Source organism: Hippocampus bargibanti, linkage group LG02, assembly GCF_051943395.1.
Source record: "Hippocampus bargibanti isolate YZ-2025 linkage group LG02, ASM5194339v1, whole genome shotgun sequence".
Taxonomy (NCBI): domain Eukaryota; kingdom Metazoa; phylum Chordata; class Actinopteri; order Syngnathiformes; family Syngnathidae; genus Hippocampus; species Hippocampus bargibanti.
In genome coordinates, this window is record NC_142735.1 from 503,460 (window position 1) to 520,694 (window position 17,235).

Genomic DNA, 17,235 nt, shown 5'->3' on the forward strand with positions numbered 1-17,235 from the left:
AGCTAGCTGGCTATCTGTTAGCTATCTATTAGCTAGCTAGCTGACTACCTATAGGCTATATATTAGCTATCAAGCTAGCTTTATTTCTAATTGTTATTCCGGGTTGAGTTACGGCAGTGGCGGACCATCAAGGCCTGCAAAGCCTTCTCTGCTGGCAAAAAAAAAAAGACAAAAAACAATTTGCTGTATAGTCACAGTCCCTGCTTCATCTCATTTTATCATTTCTAGATAATTTGCTATCTAGCTAGCTATCTATTAATTAGCTCGCTAACTTTCTATCTATTTCAGTTATTCTGGGTTGAGAACGCTGGCTCGTATTGCTATCTATTAGCTATCAAGCTAGCTTTCTATCTATTTGCTATCTAGCTAGCTATCTATTAGCTAGCTAGCTAGCTTTCTATCTATTTGAGTTATTCCGGGTTGAGTGAGCGCTGGCGCGTGTGGCTACCGCTGCTCACCCAAAGAAAAAATTATCCTGTGACTGTAAAGTAACCTTGAGAGTTTTTCAAGGCGCTCATAAATGGAATGTATTATTGTCTTTTTGATATTCACATTGGGATGCACTATGATTGCAGTTGCAACATTTTACACTAATTGTGTATAGAATGATACATCTATTTTAGAATGTATGAATATAAACTGCTTACAAAAATATTGGGAGTTAGATAATCAAGTATTCCCTTATTTTTTTTTTAAACCTGGTGGATTGTGTACACTGAAGATGTTTTCTATAATCAAGGGTGGAAAATACATATTTTGTAACTTGATATTTAATGAAATAAAATTTGTCACATTTCAATGACTGTCCAATTAGTTTATTCACTTTGCTCACAGAAAATACAAACAGCGTTTACAGGCAGAAGATCGTTCAAGTGTAATGATTCCAGATTGGCTTGCTCCTGATGGTTCCCGTGAAGAAAAAGTCACACTTTAAACATCCGCAAATGACAACGCATCATTTTGATAAACTTGCATCGCTCTAAATTAAATTGTAAAAAGTGAGCAACGATGTCTAAAACTTACGATTTGTTCATGCACTCTGACATAGAAAATGTGCTAAAATGCCAGCAACAGGGATGTTTTATATGTAGTGATACATTGGTTTACAAACGTAATTGGTTCCCAGAGTGTGTATCCCAAAAATTAATTTCCCATAGGAAACCATTAAAATGAGAATAATCCGTTCCCATGACTCCATAAAACATAATTTTCTACTTTTCTAAGCCTTAAAACTACACAAAAGATACCTTATTATATGTATAATAAATGGTATTATTATTACTGTATAATAGTCGTTTTATTGAACTTTGTGATGGTCGTTGATGGCTTGATGGAATGGAGTGGCCGCTTTCATCAGCATTAAACACTTGATGAGGAACGTAGCCTTCTTTCACCATCTTGAGGTGCTTCCTCTGCGATAATTTTACTTAGTTCCTCATCAATTGTGTTCTGTTTAGCTGGGTTGATAGCTTTTTGCATCAAGTGTATAGATGGCTTGTGCGGGTTATTTGTGGAGCCTGATTGATGGGATATTTTAACCTTGCAGTCGACACTCAGCCTTTGAACTATCAAACGCTCTCACTGTCGTCTGCCTGTCTCTAATGTTGAAACCACCTCCCGTCACTGCTGCGTTCTTGACCAATCACGTGGCTTTAACCGACGACTGGGGGCGGGGAAGAGGACCAAAACAAGCCGGCGGCCATTTTCTAGTTAGAACTGGCTCCTTAGCAAACGACATCACTCATTGTGACATCTTCATGTGTATCCCCCAAAAAGTTTGTATGCCAAGGTAAAATTTTCATAAACGTAACGTTCGGAAACCGCAAAGTTCGTAAACCGAGGTATCAGTGTATAGGATCGAGCGTAATGGATCATAACAGACAACCCTTTCATTAAAAAAAATTACCAAACATACGGATTATGTTCACAACTTTACTTCGAACTTTGTGTTTACTTATGGTTTGAGACATTGCAACAAAAAAAGCAGAGTTAAGAACAAATCCTCACCAAAAAAAAAATAGTAGTACAACTGTGATAAAAAACAAAACAGGACTACATCCCCCATCCCCCTCCAAGTCCGTTCATGGAGCTTCTGCTACTGCCTCCTCCTCCGCTGCCACCATAGTAACTGCTTCCCATTCCGCCCTGGTTACCTAACAAGAGAGAGAAAACACACAATATAGGAAGGACCCCACAGTTCCAAGGCGGCGGTGGGGGTGGGGGCTTTTTCAGGGTACAATCGCGATCGATCGATCGGCGGCACTCACTGTAATCACTGTAGCCACCCATGCTTCCTTGGCTGCTGTATCCCCCAGAATAGCCAGAGCTCAATTGGCTGCCGCTGTAAGACGATTGGCTGCCTAATGAGGAAGAAAAAATGGATCAAAAATGATCTTCTGGGTGTATTTTCAATGAAAAATGGCGTCAAAAAATTCCCGATAGGCTGCCAGGTGGCGCTAATGAGCCATCAAAGAAACTGAAATAGATAGCCAGCTAGCTAGCCAGCCAATAGATAGCTAATAAATAGCCAGCCAGATAGCTAGCTGGATAGATAGCCAGCTAAATAGCTAACAGATAGCCAGCCAGCTACCTAATATCCAGCCAGCTAATAGATAGCTAGCTGGATAGATAGGCAGCTAGATAGCTAATAAATAGCCAGCTAACTAGCTAACAGATATCCAACAGATAGCCAGCAAACTAGCTAATATGCAGCAGCTAATAGATAGCTAATAGATAGATAGCCAGCTAACTAGCTAACAGATATCCAACAGATAGACAGCTAGCTAGATAGCTAATAGATCTAGATAGCAGTCATCTGTACTTCTTTAAAAGCCACACGCGCTAGCGTTCACTCAACCCGGAATAACTCAAATAGAAAGAAAGCTAGCTAGCTAATAAATAGCTAATAGGTAGTCAGCCAGTTAGCTAATAGATAGCCAGTTAGCTAGCTAATAGATAGCCAGCTAGCTAGCCAGCCAGCCAATAGATAGCTACTAAATAGCCAGCCAGCCAGCTAATAGCTAGCTAGCTTGATAGATAGCCAGCGAGCTAGATAGATAGCCAATATATAGCCGGCTAGATAGATAGCTAATCGATAGCCAGCTAACTAGCTGACAGATATCAAACAGGTAGCCAGCTAGCTGGATAGATAGCTAATAGCAAGCTAGCTAGCTAGGAAAATGGATCAAAAATCATCTTCTGGGTGTAGTTTCAATGAAAAATGCGCTACTGAGCCATTAAAAAAATAAACACCGGTGAAACTATGCTAATTTATCGCTTAGAAGGTTTCTTCAGCTGTCATCTGTACTTCTTTAAAGGTGTCGGACATTTCACTCCTCGTCCAAAGAGCTTCGTCAGCGAACTAAAGTTGTGCTGGTAACTCTGGCCCGATATATACAGGTAACATCTTGAGGAATGATCCCTTGTAGGCGCTTTCTCTGCCATAATTTTACCTTGTTCCTCATCAATTGTGTTCTGTTTAGCTGGGTTGATAGCTTTTTGCATCAAGCGTACAGATGGCTTGTGCGGGTTATTTGTGGAGCCTGATTGATGGGATATTTTAACCTTGCAGTCTACACCCTGCCTTTGAACTATCAAAGTTGAAAATAGTCCAAATTTCACTGTTTTCGTCTGATTATCTCTTTAATGTTTAACTCCACCCCCCCCTCACTGCTGCATTCTTGACCAATCACCTGGCTTTAACCGAAGACTGGGGGCGGGGAATAGAGGACAAAAACAGTCAGCTGCCATTATCTTGTGAGGACAACGGGCTCGTTCGTCAACGGCACATCACTCAATGTGGCAGCTCCGTGTGTATCCCGAAAAATAGTTTGTATGCCAAGGTAGAATTTTCCTAAATTTAACGTTCGTCAACCGAAAGGTTTGTAAGCCAAGGGGTTCGTAAACCGAGTTATCGCTGTATAAGGCGCACTTGAAATGAATGGAAAAAGTATTCCAAATATATAAAAGTTTTCAAAACACACCACATTATAAGTCGCTACAGTAGATAGATGCTGGAGTTACGCACTACGAGACCTGTTACGGCTCAATATAACGTCACATATAAGGCGCGGGGTCATCTTTTGAAGAAAATCAAGGCTTTTGGGTGCGCCTTATACAGCGGAAAATACGGTGCTTTCATCATACAAAAGTTCTCGTCATGCCATACGCAGTCATGGGTTCATAAAAATGCAATCCACACGTACCCAGAAGCTTCCTCAAACACACAAAATACAAGCAGGAGCAAATCCCAAGTGAAACCCTTCACCTGTGCTTTTTCAATTTGAATGAATAGCTGATAGATAGAAGTTATCATGTGTAAATGCTTAGAAGGCCCACAATGGAAGCAGAGAAAATCTGGGGTCAATCTGAGATGAACAGACGCAGCCTGTTAAAACTGTCATCTTCGTGTAGGAGATCTGGCCTTGGACTAATTTAGGAACTCCTTTGTAAACTCCTTCAGAGGAAGAGCTCATTTTGCCCGGTTACAAATCGAACGGATCATGGAAAAGGACAACCCATTAAAATGTCTATGTTCTGTTGTTTTATAGTTGTTGGTGCTTGGGACGTCCAAGGTTTGTGGTATTCAAATCAAGAAGACTACGTTTTACAAACGTATCGCTTACATTTGCATATACAGGTAACATCCGACTTACAACCGGCTCAACTTCGACCCTATTTTTACTATTTTAATCCTACACCTGGCACCGCAACGCGCTAGCAGGCCGGTAACAGGTACGACAATCTGGCACCACAGGGGGAGTTTGCCTGTCATTTAGCCTACGAGTCTCTAGTAAACATTTTGAATTTATTTTGACTTACGACCGGTTCGACTTATGACCACGACCTCCAAACCTTTGCTTTACAATTTTAATCCTACGCCTGGCAACGCAACACGCTAGCCGGCCGCCAACGCGTACGACAATCTTGGCCAGCCAGCATCTCACTCTCGCACAGCAATCGACTGCGTGATGGCACCAGAGGGGGGAGTTTGCCAAGTCACTGTTCAACATTTTGAACTTATAACGATCATTTGGATTTACGACCGTTTGGTCGGAACGGAAATCGGTCACAAGTCGGATGTTACCTATACTTCCTGTGTTCGAGCCTTTGTTCAGTGTCCGACCGAACATCTCTGGACAATGGGCCATCAATCGTATTGGCTGCCATTGAGGATTGATCACATTGTTTTGGCAGTGACAAGCAAAGGAAAAATCCGCGTACGACAAAAAAAAAAAAAAATCCACTCTGAGACAAAAAGCAAATGAATGCTTTAGGGTAAATTAAAACGAGTAAAATATTTACGTTTGATGATGCTTGTAACATGCCGGTTTTGAGCAAGGTTCTGGATTTTGTGTGCACCCCCCAATGAAACCCAGACTGTGGCCGACCGGGATGAGGAACGATGACTTTTTGGGGATGGGTTACAAGGATAAGCCCACTACGTATTTGCGCGTCTACCGTTGATACTTCTAAAAGTGGACTGGCGTGAGCTATTAAACTCCCGGACTAATCAATAATCAGTCCGATACCAGCCCTCACTAGGAGCCATACTCACCCCCTATCATCTGGCTGCTGTAGGCGCCGTTACTGCCACCTGCTGTTGAGTTTAAGAACAGCTCCACATAGCGATGCTCTGAGGGGCGCAGAGAGACGACTATTAATAATAATACTGTAATAATAATAATACATTAAATTTCTAAGCGCCTTTCAAAACTCTAGGTCACTTTACAGTCACAGGATAGTTTTTTTTCTGTGGGTGAGCAGCAGCAGCCACACGTGCCAGCGTTCACTCAACCCCAAAGTAAATTAAGTAGAAAGCTAGCTAGCAAGCTAATGGATAGCTAATAGATATCCAGCTAGACAGCCAGCCAACTAATAGCTAGCCAGATAGCTAATAAATAGCTAATAGATAGCCAGATAGCCAAAAGCTAGTCAGCTAACCAGTCAGCCAGCTAACAGCTAGCTAGCTAATGGATAGCTAATAGATATCCAGCTCGAAAGCTTACAGCCAGCCAACTAGAGAGCTAATAGCTAGCCAGATAGCTAATGGATAGCTAATAAGATAGCCAGATAGCCAACAGCTAACCAGCCAGCCAGCTAACAGATAGCCAGCTAATGGATAGCTAATAAATAATAGCCAACAGCCAGCCAATAGCTAATAGATAGCCAGCTAGACAGCCAGCCAGCTAATAACTAGCCAGATAGCTAAGGATAGCTAATAGATAGCCAGATAGCTAACAGCTAGCTAATGGATCGCTAATGAATAATAGCTAATTGATAGCCAGCAAGCCAACAGCTAGCCAGCTAGACGGCTAATAGCTAGCCAGCTAGATAGCTAATAGCTAGCCAGTCAAATAGCCAAAAATATCTATATATTTTTAGCACATCCTCATAAGTCCTATACTTTCTGACTACTAGTATGGGTAATAATAATAATAATAATAATAATAAAATTAAGGAACATTGACGCTTTTGGGAGTTTTTTTTTTTTTTTTTAGGTCGCCGAAAGGGGGCGTGGGATGTTTTTTTTTTTTTTTTGCCAAACTCACGCATGTTGGCTTTGTCTTTGGACATGGCGGCCACCGCATCCTCGTGTGTTGCAAACTCAACATCGGCCTCCCCGGTCACCCTGCCATCGGGGCCCACTTCAATATGAACCCGCACCGGATTCAACGGGGAGAAGAACTGCCAGAAAGCAACAAAAAATAAAAAAAAGGAACCGCGCTTAAAAAGAAAAAAAAACAATCAGTGCATTGTTGTTTAAAAAAAAAAGAAAAAAAGATGACGACCAAATTGAAGGGTGGGGGGCTTTTTTTTTGTCAGTCACGTAATTTGTCCTTTGCTCAGTCAACGCGGCCTTACAATATAGATGTCCGACTCGGTGGCTCGATAAGGAAGCCCCCTCATATGGACACAGTGGCCCGTGGTGCTCTGGAAAGACGAGCCGCCGCCGCCTCCGCCGCCATCGTTGTATCGGCTGTCCGAAACGCCTGAATATATATATCATCGTTTTAGGAGGATGGTTTTGTTTTGGTGATACAGTAAAGTCTCGTTATATCGATATGGGATATATCGATAGTCCCGGTTATATCGATACTATTTCTATGCACGCACGGAGACAATTACATGCAAACAGGGTTGGATATATCGATAGTCCCGGTTATATCGATATTTTTTCAGACTCCCTTGAATATCGATATAACGAGACTTTACTGTATTTTCTTTTCTCCAAATGGCATGACCACTTGATGTGCGAAAGAATGCTGCAAACAATTGATCACCAAATCGGTTTTCACTTCTTCGTCCACTCGACACACCTCCTCCGTATCCTCCTCCGCGGCGTAATCGGTCGTAAGAGCCGCCTCGGTTCATCATGGTGTAGCCGCGCCCGCTGGAGGGTCGGTCGTACGGACCCGGTCTCTGCATGCTCATGGGTTTCCGCTGGGGCTCGTAATGAGTTCGCACCTCGGCGCGGCTACTCTTGAAGATCTCAATGTACCTGACGTGCATAGAAAGGCCACAATCAGCGAGCCAGATAAAGGTTAGCGGCGGGTTTTGCTTCTGCACAAACTGCCTTGGTGTAAGACCGTCGTAAATAAGACAGTATTTGACTTAGGCTATGTTCTATATTTGACTTGGTTATGTTCGTTTAACTGTTAAAAAAAAAAAAAAAGCTAATTTAAAAATGGCCTTAAAGGACAACCGACGCCTCCGGACAAGTTGTGTCCATAATTTGTAAAATCACTTCAAATGACTTCTACTGAGTGTATTTTATGAAGATTCCACTTCATATAACGATATTTTACGTTTTAAGACTCGCACTGAATATTCAGGAAGTCTTGTTTTTGAATTGATGACAATGCCCTAAGTGACGTCACAGAGAGAACGCCCCTGACCGAGAAAGCGACACACATTTTGGGAACTTTGTTTGGTCTGACAACATCGTGTTAATGTCGAAATTAGAAAGAAAACAAATAAATACCGCGATGGTGAATCGTTGTGTTGCACCAAGATTACTATTTGATACTCGCTGGCCCATTTTCAATGGAGCTTTGGCGTCATCTTGTGCATTTTTTTGGGACGCTATATTGGAGTCCTGGCGGCTCGAATTGATCCGGAAGGACTTCTTTAATCGATTGCAAACATGTATGCTTTCCTTTACAGAACTATTTGAATCGTATTCATAACTGGATGAGTAACAAGAAAGCATGCTGTCCGAATCTGAACTCCGTGAGCCCATTGTTTTGTTTCTTGAGCAAGGCAAGACGACCTGCCGTGACGTCACGAACAGGGGGCGGGACTTTATGAAAATCCCCAGTTTTGAGCTGATTTGTGGCAGTTTTTGGACACTAAGTCATTTTTAATGGTGTTATGCATTTGACTAAAAATGTGTTTTGGGTATTTTAGATGCTATAAAACGTTTTTCTGATGTCAGTTAGGAATCAAAAAAAATGTGTCGGTTGTCCTTAAAGACTTTTCTTATGGTTACCTAGATTTACCGTATTTTCCGGTGTATAAGGAGCATGGATTTTCTTCAAAAGATGACTTATATGTGAAGTCATAATGAAAAGGTTTCTTCAGTCATCATCTTACTTCTTTATCTATCATAGCAGAGTTCTGGCACCTCTGCCCATTAGAGATATATACAGGGGCAGAGTTACCGGCACAACTTTAGTTAGCTGACAAAGCTTCTCGGATAAGGAACGAAACATCGGGTGACACCTTCAAAGAAGTACAGATGACAGCTGAAGAAACCTTTTCCTCGATGGACCACTCCTGTACGACTGAGAGCCTCCACAGACAGATGTTCAATAATACTGAGCCACAACAGGCTCTTCTGTAGCGCCATATGTAGTGTGCCTTATATTAGGAACATTTTTGTATATTTTACAGACGTTCCCCGACTTACGAACGAGATACGCTTCGAACGGTCGTTTGTAAGGTGAATTTGTTCGTAAGTTGCTTCAGTGGTATATTTTCTATGGAATGTTTGTCTAAGACTTATATAAGTATGTTTATGGTGTGCATAAGTAACCTATATTGGTTTGTACTGAAAAACTAACACTTGATAAAATATATGCTCTATAAAGATATGCGCATGTACAACTCTAGCGATTACTAAATGCTACACAGTATGTACATGTAATAAGAAATAAATTAGAAGTTTAACTTCACGATACAAAATTTAACTTAAACATCTCTGTCCGAACATTTATCAACATACCTTCCCACCTTCAAATACCATTTCAAAGCCCACCTATTAAAAATAGCATTTTCTGTGTAGCTCTCTCTTGTTATCTCTAATATTTAATTTCTTGTATTCTATTTGTGATTGTATTTTATCTATTATAGTACCTATGCTTGTCTGTGATTGTAAAGTGTCCTTGAGAGCTTTAAAAGGCGCTTAAAATAAAATGTATTATTATTATTATACCCACAAAAATGTTCGCATGTACAGTTGTTCATAACTCGAATGTTCATAAGTAGGGGAGCATCTGTATTTGGAAAAAGTTTTTCATTCATTGCCTGACAGTCTGGTGCGCCTTATATATGGGGAAAAAAAACAAAAATACACCATTCATTGGGGGTGTGCCTTAAACACCGGAAAATACGGTACTTAGAACTAAAAAAAATCAGGTGCCCTGTACTGTTGCCATGGCAGCCATGTCCTGTTTTTTTTTTTTTTTTTACGAGGCAGCGTTACCTGTGAAGGTGGATTCCGAGTCCTTCGGGGATTATCCAATGCAAACCACTACACATCAGGCTACTACTAACATACCGTTTAGCGCCATAACTTTTCAATGGGCTACATTTCATTATACAAACAGGAACAATGTGTGTGTGTGTGTGTGTGTGTGGGACAAATTAAAACAAAAGTCAATGTGACAATCAATTGATGTTGAAGGTGCACACCATTAGAAATTAAAAAAAAGCACATTTTCCAGCCAACCAACCAACCATCCCCACCTGTGCCCTATTCTTTCCTTGTGTTTCTTTAGAGCCTTTTCAGCTATATCCTGTGAAGCAAACTGCACGAAGGCCTCCCCCGTACTCCTCCCCTGGATGTCCACCGGCAATGTTATCCCATTTGGCACGATTTCCAACCCTTCAACCCAAGGACAGATAACCCCAGCGGGGAACATATTAAAATCACATGCCCAATCACACAAAAGAAATGTCTCTAAGAGAGAGAGAGAGAGAGAGAGAAATAGAGAGAGAGAGGAAACTTATGGAACACGCTAAACACATCATCACACATACCGGTTGAGTTGTAAATTGGCCATTGGCAATTTTGAACAAATTATACGTCGAAGAAACGATGAGGAATGGGTAAAAGGATGAGGAAGGGCACATTAGAGGAATACGGGTGAGTTGATGACAGTCTGGTAGGTGACATGAATTAAAATTACCGTATTTTCTGAACAATCAGTTGCACCAAAATATTTTTTTTTTTTTCAATAGCTGACCATGCGCTTTATAATCCGCCTTATGTATTGAAAAGGTTTTAAAATACAGTGATACCTTGGCTTACAAACTTAAATGGTTCCCAGACAGAGTGTGTAAGGCAAAAAGTGTGTATCCCCAAAATTAATTTCCCATAGGAAACCATTAAAATGAGAATAATCCATTCCCAGGTCCCCATAAAATTGAATTTTCTAGATAATTTTTCAAAAGAAAATACGGTCGAGCAGAAGGAGATCATCGAGAAACACGAACGAGTCATGCGTTTGTGTGACTTTTCATCCCACTACCAGTATGCTAAGTCCACGATTGCTACGTGTGGCTATGGGTGTTTCTGTGTTGTCCAAGCAACGGTCTCGGGCAATAGAAGAGGTTGAAAAACTTCTGTTAATTTGGATTAACAAAAAGCAGCTATCAGGGGACAGTGTGAGTGAGGGTATTATTGCCGAGAAAGCACGGCAACGTCACTCAGACATCATCAAGAGGCAACTACATCAACGACCATCACTACGGTAAATAAAATGACTTTATTATACAATACAGTTTATTTCTTTAATTACAATAAACTAGCACATTTATTATACATAAAATAAGGTATATTTTGTGTAGTTTTCAAGATTATGTAGTAGAAAATTATGTTTTATGGGGACCTGGAAACTGATTATTCTAATTTTGTATGGTTTCCTATGGGAAATTAATGTTTGGAAGATACTTTTCGCCCTACACACGCTTTCTGGGAACCAATTAAGTTTGTAAACCAAGGTATCACTGTATAAGCGAATAAATTGTTTTTTTTGTTGCATTTTTAACATGTTAATTTGAACTAGTATGTAAAAATTGGAAGCCATTTTGCATTTTTCAGTAACCCAGAAGGTAGATATGAACCCCCCTGCCCCCAATTGGTGACATCTGGATTATCACTTTGATGACGTGTCGGTCGGCTTTGATAGATAAAATGTCACATTGTCTTAAATCAAACAACATGGAGGCTTTTTTTTTTTTTTTTTAAATTGCAGGTTGGTGTTCATTTCTCATTTAACACATTGTAGATTTGCTTGTATCGCTTGACTAGTTAATGGTGGCAATTTATTGGAGGAAAGGACAGACCAGGGATTCAGTGAGCTTTTTTTTTTATCTCTATTGTTCTTTCCTGAAATAAACTACTGATTATAATAATCAAAAATGTTAATGTATTTTCTACAGATAATAAACACATTCAATCAATTGTGACGGAAGTGCAAAGAATCTAACAAATACGTATTCAAAATAATCAATTGTTGTAGCTTTAAAACTGACCAAGAAGTGAGTTGTTTGGTGATAATCACAGAAACAAAATGGAGGGCAATGTAAAGTGAATGGGCAAATAAGGACATCTTGTTTTCCTAAAGATCACTGTTATTCTTTTGTTTGATTTGAAACGATCTGACTTATTATTGGAAGAATGAATATGATTAAGATAACGGGGTGATTATTCCTCAGTATCTGCGGGGTTGTTCGTAATACACATGAATTGGTCAGTGTCGACAAGGGAAACAATTAAGGACGACTGGAGGGAAAATCAAAATAGTTCTACTATATTTTGAATTCAAATAAAAAAGAAAAAGAAAGAATTCTATAAATTAACAGTCACAGATAAAGAAAACTTCTTACCTGAGAAAAACTGGACAATCTCCTCTTTGCTGCAGCCAAAGGGGAGGCCCCGCAATCGTACTAGACCATCTCCTGGTGTCTCGGGACAGTTTGGACCAGTGTGCTTCATGACCCAATCCATCTCCACATTGTTTGATTTAAACACTGTTGTGAGAACACAAAACAATCACACAAATACAAGGATTTGCTCAAAACCACATTCTCTGCATAATTAACCCTCATACAGTGGTCTGAAAACATAGCGTTGATCCATGTTGATGGCAAAATTAGAAGTAAAACACATAAATAATGCGATGGTGAATCGTTGTGTTTTTCACCAAGACAATTTGATACTAGTTGACACAAATTCTCCGCAAACAAATCAGCCCCATTTCCAATGGAGCTTGGGCGCCATCTTGTGCATTTTCTGGGACGCTACATTGGAGTCCTGACGGCTCGAATTGATATGGGAGGACTTCTTTAATCGATTGCAAACATTTATGCTTTCCTCTTCAGAACTATTTGAATATTCATAACTGGATGAGTAACAAGAAAGCATCTTCTCCGAAACTGAAGCCATTGTTTTGATTTTAGAGCAAGGCAAGACGTCCTGGCGTGGCGTCACGAACAAGGGGGCGGGACCTTCTGAAACTCACCATTTTCAGGGTGATTTTCAAGTAGTTTTGGGACACTAACTCATTTTGACTTGACTAAAAATATCAGCCTGCATGTTTTGGGTATTTTTAGATGCTATAAAATGTTTTTCTGATGTCAGTTAGGAAACGAAAAAAAAATGGTGTCGGTTGTCCTTTAAACAATATGTTTAATACCTTTTTTTCGTTTAACTCCATTTAAATGTGTTTGAAGAATGTGGGAGGGGTAAAACAATATTCGTTTTCTTAGTCTTATTTTTTTTGTGGGGGGTATGAATAAATACAGGCAAAAAAAAAAAAAAAAAAAAAAAACAGGATTCCACTGTAATGATGCTCACCTTCCACATATCTATGGCCCATTGTTTCTTTATCCTTCTTCAGGGCTTGCTTGAGGTCTTCTTCCGCTTCCAACTCAACAAACGCCTCGCCGCTGGGACGACCCTCTCTTGTGGAGGTGAAATGGATGCCGCCGCCATTGCCAAGAATTTTACAATCTAAACATTTGGGATGGAATATCCATTGCAATTTTTCTGTTCAATCTTTTTTTATTCATTTGAAAAATGAATTCAAAGCCAACCTGAGAAAAATCTCTGCACTTCATCCACCGAACAAGACCAAGGGAGACCCCTGATTCGTACAACGTACCCTTCATCAGACATGTCTGGTCATAAGCCTTTAAAACAAACAAATCATTCGATTGTAGTCAGTTTCAGATTTGAAAATTCGGACTAACTCTGAATGTAATACATGCAACGTCACAAAGGACCGAAGCATGTTTTTCGTTCAATTCAAATTCGCAACATCTTGGAAGTCTTTGACTACTATTATTTAGCACTGCGTCGTATTAATACTTTTGGATTTTTGAGGACAGTGCACACACAGTTAGTACGTATACAACAGCAAATGTTCGTTGTTCGATTTCAGAGGCTGCTTCACAATAGACAATACTTAAATGAATTCGTCGTAAAGGTGGATCGACCTACCTTATTAATAATGTCGATATATATAAACATTTGTTTCACAGAGTTAAGTTACAACGTGAAAAAAATATACATGGAGATCAGTTTTCTCTCAACGCACGAGTGTGCAAACTACCGCACCCTCGTTGAAGAACAAAAGAGGCCCTCAAAGCCTGCGCAACGTTAGCCTAGCTCGTTAGCTTGCGAAATAAATAAGTAAATGCGTTTCAAGAACCGACTAGTCGCTGTGATTATATCAAAATGGTTATGAATTTAAACTGGACAAGGAAAAAGGAAGCGGCGAGTGTATTTCCTACCTTTTAAAACCACAGAGAGAACACGCTACGGATCGAAGACGCAAAGGCCTGTACGATGTAGCAGAAAGTAGCCAAACGGAAGGTTGCCAGGCATTTGAACTATCCTCCTTCAGGAGGGAAGAAGCGGGAAGTCCCTTGAAACTCAGTGGGCCGCTGTAACTATGTGTTAGTTCACATTTAACTAATTTAAAAATATGTTTTTCCTATTGGTGGTTATAACTGCCTTCAAATACAAATTAATATCGAAATCGGGCTATATTTGTTGAAATCTTCAAAGAGGCTTTCTTTACTACTAATCTGGCAACCCTGGAAGGCGCCTCATCGTGCGTTCACGCCCAAAATGGATGACGCAATCCCCTATACCAGGATGGCGGCCTGAAAAATGGACAAGATTATTCCACAAAGGAATAAATAATTGAATAAATCTATATCTAATTATTTTATTTCTTACAAGTAGGTCAACATTGCATACTGTGATGCTTTAGCACACATCGGCCATGTCTATGCCAATATGGTAAAATCGCTGTTTTAAAAAAATATGTATTATTATTATTATTATTATTATTATTATTATTATTATTATTATTATTATTATTATTATTATTATTATTATTATTATTATATGTGAGTTCAGGTTGACCATTCATTCAGTCATTCACTTTCCAGACTACGTTATCGTCACTAGGGTCGCTGGGAGGGGTGTGGGTGCTGGAATCTATCTCAGTCTTTGGGCAATCGCAGCAGGCTGACTGGACTGAAACCGTGCTCACGATGAGAACTGCTTCATGTCACAAAGAAGGTACAGCAAGTGCCAAAGAATGAATGAACTCTCTGTGTCTTTGTGTTGTCATATTATTTGTTGTTTACTTTTTTTTTTTACTTCAAGATGGCGCCGAGAGAGTGGCTGCCTTTCCAGCAGCTCCTGTATTTTGTTTTTCTACCTCTTCCTTTCATAACTTTGCTGGTGTGTTACGTCCGGGTAGCGTGAACGCTAGCGCGAATGGCTGCTGCTGCTCACCCGCACACACATTTTTTAAAATTTATTTTCGCGCCTATACTTGTCTGTGACTGTAACGTGTCCTTGAGAGTTTTGTAAGGCGCGTAGAAATTAAATGTATTAATAATAATACATTTCCTTGAGAGTTTTGAAATTTATTATTATTATTATTATTATACTAACCACGAGACGACCGGCCCACCAGATTGACTGTTTTCACTCTTAATTATATCTCCTCACATGTCATCATTAATGTCAAATGTTCTCATTTTGGTGGCACTGCACACTAATCTTGATACAAAGTGCTTCTAAATTAGTCTTGACTATGTCTCTCAACTGTATTTATAGAGCACATACACAAAAACTACTGTTGGTCAGTATGCCTTTCATGTCATTGCAGATGGCAGACAAAGGGACACATTAACATTTGTGATCTATGAATGGACATCTAACATTGAAGACGAGGTCAAGTGTGGGCTTGAGTTGTGGCTGATAGGTTTGTAGCCCTTGAATGAATCTGCATCCTGTGACAACTCTGGGTAAAAATGTGACGGGGACCCTCAGTGAGTCATCCATTACCTGAATCTTTACTTAAAGGACAACTCACATCACTTTTTTGTTTCCCGACTGACATCAGTAAACGTTTTATAGCATCTAAAATACCCAAAGCATGCAGGCTGATATTTTTAGTCAAATGCAAAACACCAATAAAAATGACTTAAAGTGACTTAAAGTGTCCAAAATCTGCAAAAAAAAAATTGAGCTGCGAATTGGGCATTTTCAAAAAGTCCCGCCCCCAGTTAGTGACGTCATTCAAGTGTCCAAAATCTGCACAAAAAATTGAGATGCGAATTGGGCATTTTCAAAAAGTCCTGCCTTCAGGTCGTGACGTCACGCCAAGACGAATCAAAACAATGGCATCAGATTCGGAAAATATGCTTTCTTGTTCAAATAGTTTTGAAGAGGAAAGCATACATGTTTGCAATCGATTAAAGAAGGTTTTCTGGGTCGTTTAGATAGCTCAAGACTGACGCTTAGTGTCACAGAAAATGCAGAAGATGGCGGCAGAGCTCCGTGTAAGGAATTAATCAGCCCGTTTCAACAGGCTGATTAATTCCTTACACGGAGCTTTGTCGCCCTCTTCTGCCTCTTTTTTGTGCAACACAAAGTTTTCAGTCCAAACAAGTACAGCAAAATGCATTGACGTGATGGAAGGATTGTTACAATGTGTCCTTTTTTCGGTCAGGGGCGTTCCTTCAGTGACGTCACGTACGGACTTGTCACCAACTCAAAAACAAGACTTCCCGAATATTCAGCGCGAGTCTTAAAACGTAAAATATAGCTATATGCGGTGGAATCTTTGTCAAATACGCTCAGTAGAAGTCATTTGAAGCCATTTTACAAATTATGGACACAACTTGTCCGGAGACGTCAGTTGTCCTTTAAGGGAATTACCAAATTAAATGTAAGTACACGTCAGAAATGTAGACTTGTTTGATTAGTTGAAATACAGCTGACTCCGATCATGCCAAGTGGTTTCTAGGCTATTTTAGGAAAAGTCAATGCTGATTTTGCTACAGTACCGTTTTTTTCCGGTGTATAAGACGCACCCAAAAGCCTTGATTTTCTTCCAAAGATGACCCTGCGCCTTATACGCAGGTGCACCTTATATGTGAAGTAATATTGAGCTACAACAGGTCTCGCAACTACTGTCAGCAGCCACCATTTCCACCATGTAGAAGTAGTCCGTACTCCCATCGTCTACTGTAATGCTTTATAACGGGGTGTGCCTTATCTTTGGAAACCTATATATGTATGTACAGTTATATCTCGGCTTACGAACGCTTTAGCTAATTAACTTTTTGCCTTACGAACATTAAATTGGTGAAAATTTAATCTTGGCATCCGAACTACGTATTGTTCAGGAAACACACGGAGCGCCACAATGGCTGGCGGACATGGCCAAACAGCGCCACCGTGGTTGCCGGACCACTTTTCCACACCCACTTTTTCTGTGCAGTCGTAGTTTGTTATCGAGTGGGTACTTTTGCTTTTTGGGACCGAAAAAGACCCCACCGCAGGCTAGTGTTCAGTTGAAGAGGACACAAAACAAAATTACGGTCGAGGAGAAGAAGGCTAAGTGTGTTTCTGTGTTGTCTAAGCAACTGTCTCAGGCAATAGAAGAGGCCGAAAAACTTCTGTTGATTTGGATTAAC

At 40.1% G+C, this 17,235-nt stretch overlaps 1 protein-coding gene across 2 annotated transcripts; it reads right to left on the reverse strand.

Moving 5' to 3' along the window:
* Positions 1 to 799: 799 nt before the first annotated feature.
* Positions 800 to 14,172, reverse strand: LOC148901073 (heterogeneous nuclear ribonucleoprotein H-like). 2 transcript variants are annotated; one of them, XM_089019479.1, is made up of 11 exons: positions 14,023 to 14,172; positions 13,324 to 13,419; positions 13,085 to 13,240; positions 12,115 to 12,258; positions 9,970 to 10,108; positions 7,320 to 7,501; positions 6,865 to 6,992; positions 6,552 to 6,687; positions 5,558 to 5,635; positions 2,268 to 2,360; positions 800 to 2,153 (listed from the first exon to the last, which is right to left on the reverse strand). In XM_089019479.1, exons 2-11 carry the CDS (start codon positions 13,403 to 13,405, stop codon positions 2,053 to 2,055), a joined length of 1,239 nt encoding a protein of 412 aa, XP_088875605.1. In that variant the 5' UTR covers positions 13,406 to 13,419; positions 14,023 to 14,172; the 3' UTR covers positions 800 to 2,052. The 2 variants fall into 2 exon arrangements, with proteins under 2 accessions (XP_088875605.1, XP_088875601.1); XM_089019475.1 differs by having other exon boundaries at positions 7,284 to 7,501.
* Between the last annotated feature and the right edge of the window lie 3,063 nt (positions 14,173 to 17,235).